The sequence below is a fragment of the Hylaeus anthracinus genome, unplaced genomic scaffold, assembly GCF_026225885.1.
Source record: "Hylaeus anthracinus isolate JK02 unplaced genomic scaffold, UHH_iyHylAnth1.0_haploid 11981, whole genome shotgun sequence".
Taxonomy (NCBI): domain Eukaryota; kingdom Metazoa; phylum Arthropoda; class Insecta; order Hymenoptera; family Colletidae; genus Hylaeus; species Hylaeus anthracinus.
This window is the reverse complement of record NW_026534329.1, coordinates 7,804,645-7,811,106: the sequence shown is the minus strand read 5'-3', so window position 1 is coordinate 7,811,106 and position 6,462 is coordinate 7,804,645. Positions and strand designations below refer to the sequence as shown.

At 42.2% G+C, this 6,462-nt stretch overlaps 1 protein-coding gene and 1 long non-coding RNA gene across 2 annotated transcripts in view; one reads left to right on the top strand and one right to left on the bottom strand.

Annotated features, from left to right (window-relative positions):
• Positions 1 to 6: 6 nt before the first annotated feature.
• Positions 7 to 6,462, bottom strand: part of LOC128885454 (probable inactive tRNA-specific adenosine deaminase-like protein 3) — an 11,866-nt gene continuing 5,410 nt past the window's right edge. The window contains exon 2 of the mRNA XM_054139513.1: positions 7 to 2,613. Coding sequence (XP_053995488.1) covers positions 1,364 to 2,608 — 1,245 coding nt within the window. The 5' untranslated portion in view covers positions 2,609 to 2,613 and the 3' untranslated portion in view covers positions 7 to 1,363. The remainder of the gene's footprint in view (positions 2,614 to 6,462) is intronic.
• LOC128885482 (uncharacterized) overlaps positions 4,943 to 6,462 on the top strand; it is a 2,291-nt gene continuing 771 nt past the window's right edge. The window contains exons 1-2 of the long non-coding RNA XR_008459616.1: positions 4,943 to 5,414; positions 6,051 to 6,260. This is a non-coding gene — a long non-coding RNA (uncharacterized LOC128885482). The remainder of the gene's footprint in view (positions 5,415 to 6,050; positions 6,261 to 6,462) is intronic.

The window sequence follows — 6,462 nt, the reverse complement described above, 5'->3', positions numbered from 1 at the left end:
AATTTTTTCTTTTGTTTTAGTTGGCACTGCCACCTGTATACTTGTGTGTGACGTATTTTCTTACGTATTCATTCTAAATATATATATGTATATTTTATTTTCTAAACACAAATAACCCTTATTAAAAAATTAATTTAAGTGAACAGTATCGCACGATCGAATTAGCGATTAGTGTTCAATTAAATTAATTTTTATTTTACCAATCGAAACTCCATTTTTTTTTGTTCCTCCATAAAGAAAACGCGGTTTAGGGTGTTAAGGTACTCAAGAATTTTAGGTATGTCGACTTTGTTTATTTTAAACAATTATTTTATGAGTCGTTCGAGCTCCCGTTTGCAACTGGATTAAAAAATCTTCCACCGCTCAGGCGTCTTTCAACCAAACCTCATTTTTCTCAAAACACAGTTTTTCGAACTCGTATGCAAAGTTAATTGGTAAAAAATAAATCGATTGACTTCTTGGCTGCAACTACCTTACACATGTCTATTGTCATAAACCTTTAAAATGAAACAAAAATAATAATTTGGCTATTGAATAATGATATGTCGTCCACACAGTTATCTTTCTTATTAAAAAAAAATACAATATTTTAGAGAAAAATGTTTAACGCGTTAATGCTGGAGCGGCGGCGCTGCCATTTGTGATTCCCGCCATGGGGCGGTGCGGTGGTACACGCCGTTTGATAGACATGCGAGCGTGAGCCACAGGTGATGCACGCCGCCCGATGGGACGTGTAAACGTGAACCACCGGTGGTACATGCCAACCTCAACGTATTAAACACTTTTCGTACATCTTTGCACGTCTTTTATACTTTCTAGAGTATCCTAATCCCTTAAGGTATCATGCTGAAGCGGCGGCGCTGCCATTTGTGATTCTCGCCATGGGGCGGTGCGGTGGTACACGCCATTTGATAGACACGCGAGCGTGAGCCACCGGTGATGCACGCCGCCCGATGGGACGTGTAAGCGTGAGCCACCGGTGGTGCACACCGACCTGAACATGTTAAACATTTTTCGTACATCTCTGCACGTCTTTTTCACTTTCTAGAGCATCCTAATCCCTTAAGGTATCAAATAACAAAAGCATCGAGTACATTTATTCACAAAATTATAGATAAAGGATTTTACCATGGATTAAAATTAACTCTAAGTTAATTTTAGCCTCTAAGAGCTAAGTTTTGCCCCCTTAAAAGTCTTCCTAACGATTAACTTGTAAAAGATACGAGTGGACGTACAAAAGGCTAACGTTTATAGGTACATCGTAACGCGTTTCCTTTAGTCTAACGCATATTTCTCGCGCGATTCTAATAAAACCGTCGTCATTGGAAAATTACAATCAATTGCGACGAACAGGCCGAGTGAGTCAATCCATGTTCCTATGCTCGACCTCTTGCAACACCAGTCGACATTCCTGCTCCAAGACACCGCCCCAGACCTGGTACCGATGATTCAAACCTGGCACGGCATGCAACACCGTTCTGGAGCCCAAAACCCCTGTAATCTGATTAGGCACACCGTAAAATATCCTCGCGACTCTAGAGTGCACCAGCGCCATCGCGCAAAGAGGACAAGGCTCCTTTAAAAGAAAGGTCCAGTATCCTGTGCAGAGGTAAGGTCCACATTTCTCTGTGTCCACTGGTTTGCTCTTCTCTGAATTCTCCGCTTTCGATCTGTTATTCCCGCGTCCTCGACGAGTCGTGATCGATTTAAGAGTCTCCTCCTTTGGGAGAGAAATTTCTGACAACGATTTCGGGTAACGAAGAGGCGCATCCTCGGCGTACTTTCTCTTGATCATTTTTTCTCTTGCTACGTAGCTTCCGTCGTCGTTTTCATTGATGGACGTTTCCTGTCTCGCCGTGCTTTCCTCGAGCTCTTTCTGCGATTTCCAAGCACCGCCGCCTTGGAGTTCGGCGACGAGGTCGACCGCTAGCATAGCAGCGTGCCAGATCGGATGTTGATCGATCTGGGAGGCAGCGATCGCGAGGATTCTTCCATCTTCCGGATCGACGATAACCGCGCTTCCGTTGCAATCGTTATTCCCGACGGCTCCTAACCTGGCTGCCTCTACCGCCACGTGCATGTATCTTTCTACGAGGTCTAGCTGGTGCTGAGTAAAAATCGACCCGTCGATCAGGGACTCGATGGCAGGATCAGGGTGGAAATTCAACGGCCAAATCTTCGAGACTCGCGCTGCCTGCGATTTCGTTTTCGCCGTTCGCGATGGAACCTTGACGATTTGTAAATCGTCTTCCAACAAAGTCAAGTCGAATCCGTTCGTTTTTAGAAGGGATTTCAATTCGTTCTGAGTCAGTGCCTTTTCTGTCGACGACGGGTCTTCCGTTTTCGGTGATTGTTCCGAGGAGATCAGAGGTGCCAGTAACAGTTTGTTCGATGAGCAGCGTTTCAGGTGACCGAATCCGGGGAGAATAGAGGATACGGTTTTAATCGCCGTCGAGATGTCCTGTTTCCGCTTCAGCACTCCCACGTAGACTTCCTCGAGCGGCGGATCGTCTATGTAGTCCGAGCTTAAAATCGGTCTTGCTGTCCAGCTTCTAGCCACGGTCTCCGATTTGCTCTCCTTGGCACGTTTCGGCGAGGTGGTCACCATTTCTCCTGAAAAGACGGCGACTTTACGTTGAAATATCTTAATCAGCGGTTTCCGAAGTTTTATTTTATTTTTTTGTTTGCTTGTCAAAAGTAGAATATCTCTGACTTTAGTCTCTAATGGTCTTTAACAGGCAGTTTTGACATCGGTTGAGTAAAAGTTTTGAGAGCAATTGCGAAGATATTTGGAAATGTTTCTCTTGAAATGTTCGCCGACAGGTGACACGATTTCTTCTTTCGTTGAAATATATATATCTCCCACGAAGATACTTATTGAAATTTGAATGCGTGTTAAAAATTGTAGGTGGGAGTAACATTTGGAGGGTTTCGTGGAAAGTGTCAGGTTGTAAGGATGTTAAATTGAAATTTTTTTAAATTGTTGAACAATTTTTAAATTCTAAAATTTCAAAAGTGCGTTGGATAAAAAATATGAGTGCGTCGAGTTGTTTAAACGGGGGACGTAACCCTAATAGATAGCTTGCATGAGTGAAAAAATGGCTGGAAACGCGTTTTTAGCCTCTTTTTCCATCGAAATACGGTTTCGCGACGCTTTTCAGATTTCAAGGATACATTAGTTTCGGGGACTCTTCAAGTGCTGAAGTAGGGTTAGGATAAAGCGCCTCATACACGATACGATCTGTTGTACAACACGTCGTCCGATAGATCGTACGATCAATCGCTTTGACGGACCCTTCGACCGTATGAATGGGATTCCATTGTCTGTGGTGGGTTTCCATACGACGATACGATCCGTTGTACAACGCGTTGTACAACATGTCGTATGACCAATCGCTACGACGAGATCCTGCGACCGTATGAATGGGATTCCATTGTCTGTGGCGGGTTCCCATGCGACGGTACGATCCGTCGTACAACGCGTTGTACATCATGTCGTCCGATACATCGTACGATCAATCGTTTCGGTGGACCCTTTGACCGTATGAATGGGATTCCATTCTCTGTCGCGGGTTCCCATAGGACGGTACGATCCGTCGTACAACGCGTTGTACGATACGTCGTACGACCAATCGCTTTGACGGATCCTTCGACCGTATGAATGGGATTCCATTTTCTGTGGCGGGTTCCCATACGACAATACGATCCGTCGTACAACGCGTTGTACAACACGTCGTATGACCAATCGCTTCGACGAGATCCTGCGACCGTACGAATGGGATTCCATTCTCTGTCGCGGATTCCCATACGACGATACGATCCGTCGTACAACGCGTTGTACAACATGTCGTCCGATACATCGTACGACCAATCGCTTTGACGGATCCTTCAACCGTATGAATGGGATTCCATTTTCTGTGGCGGGTTCCCATACGACGGTACGATCCGTCGTACAACGCGTTGTACAACACGTCGTATGACCAATCGCTTCGACGAGATCCTGCGACCGTATGAATGGGATTCCATTGTCTGTGGCGGGTTCCCATACGACGGTATGATCCGTTGTACAACGCGTTATACAACACCTAGTACGACGCGTCGTACAATCCGCTTCTTGAGACCCTTTAACCATATAAATGGGAGTTGCATTGCCTGTAGCGCGTGCCGTCGCATCGTTCGGAAGTTGGGCGTGCCAAAAATCTGTGGAACGACGGATCGTTTTCCGATGCAATCTTCCATAAATGATGCAAGATATTACCGCGATGAATCGCAAAAAATTTTCAAAAATTGATTGTTATTCTTTATTGCTGCTAACCATTGTCATTGCAAGAAACCTATTATTTAGTGTTGCTCTGCGAGGAATATACAGATAGTCGCTAGAAAATATGAAATAAAATAATTTTATAACAAAAACAATGCACTAAAAAGCATGACATAATTTCCATTTAATTTATGCCAATAGACAGTAACTATTATATTAATGAAATTGATGAAAGTAAAATGTTAAATACCATGTTAAATGCAATACAATAGTAAAAGTTTTGCGAGCCATTGCGAAGAAATTTTTTAAATATTTCCTGTGAAAAGTTCGATGACCGTTGACATGATTTCTTCTTTCGTTGAAATATATCTCCCACGAAGATACTTCTTGGAATGTGTTAAGAATTGGAGGTACGAGTAACATTTGGAGGGTTTCGTGGTAAGTGTCCGGCTGTAAGGACGTTAAATTAAAATTTATCTCCAACGAAGGTACTTCTTGAAATTTGAATATGTTAAAAATTGAAACTACATACGTAGTTTCGACCGTCAACGATAAGTTTTCGATTTATAATTCCCTAGATTAATACACTTTCATGGAAATAGCCAGAAATATTGTTCAAAGTTATACTTTCAGTATACGATGCACATTGTGCGATGTATCTACATGTGTCAGATGTCCGGTATTCCCAGTGAAAGATTCTCAAGTATCGGCATTCTTTTCAGCCCGAAACGAGGTGTTTCTCTTGAAACATAGAGCGCGCTGTGAAGCCAGTGATTTTTCACGAGGTCGGTATTTCAGTTAGCGCGGTTCACCATCTAGACGTTGGATCTGTCCTACACCTCATGTGCGATGCGATTTGAAAAAGTGGCGGAAGAACGTCCGCGACGAGCGCGTTTCGTGGGAGAACCGTTGATCGTTGCGGTGCTCTTGGTACGGCTCGCAGGAGGAGAAACGATTTTAAATTGCTGTCAAGTCGGGTCATGGTCGGATCGATTCTCGGAGTTAGGCGCAATTGCGCGACGTCGATTCGTGAACAGAAGAAATAAGGCCTTTATTGCCATACCGCTAAACCCGTAATCGCTTTTCGATTAAAACAAAAAACGCTCGCTTAGGCCTCAGCGCATGGAGTGGAATCGATAACGACACTTTACTGGTAGTAAACTATTATAAATTCTTGTTTTTGCAGAATGTTTATTACTATATCTGTATCATAATTAAACTGTAGATCTTTATGCAAAATAAAATCTTGACGTATCTACAAAAATTGAACCTTAACAGGAATTTATTTTACTCTGAAAGTATTATAATATGAAATTTACATGCAATAACATTTACAATGCATAAAAATCCGCAGTCTAATCATAATTAAAGTTCTCCAGTGATAGAGTCGTTAAGAGTCGTTAATACTGAAACAGTACAGAATAACAAGACGTTAAATAAAATATTCTTAGAGAATATTTGTAGCAAGTATTCAATAGAAACTCTGCCACTAGTTTTTGAATCGTTCGCAGAGTATTCTCTCGTTTCGACTAATGCTACGTATTTCACGTGCACACACGTTGCAAGCATTCCAACACGTGATGGTATTCGCACGTGTTTATACTGGAGCCTCCTAGTACTCGTGTACTCGGATTTATGTGCACGCTAAGGTTGTTCTTATTTTGCTGTCGAATTTTGTTGTAACCTCTCTTCCACAAATACAAAGTTAAATACAAACATCGATTAAGTTTATTTAGAACGCATTCTCGATTCTCGATTTTCAAATTAATAATGGCAAATTAATTTACAGATAGAAACATTAAGACATTATTCGTGTCGATTACAAGATATCTCAGGAATCAGTAGACCCCATCGTTATTCCACAAGAAAAGAAGGCGAACCATACAGCAACTTCTCGGCCGTCGCAGGGCAGCTTCATTATCTGATTTCAGAGGAACCATTGTGATCCCACAATCAATAGAAATCTTCCATTCAATCAGTTCACCAGAAAGGAATGGAAGTGAGTAGTGGCATCCATACAAACAGATTCAAACAGATTTCAAATACAGTAAAGTTTCCATAAATGCACTAGTTCAGTCTCGAGTTTGTGCATTTATGGAGACTTTACTGTATTTGGAATCTGTTTGCTGTATGGATGTTACTACTACATGAATGCTCATAAATGCACAAACTCGAGACTGAACTAGTGCATTTATGGAGAC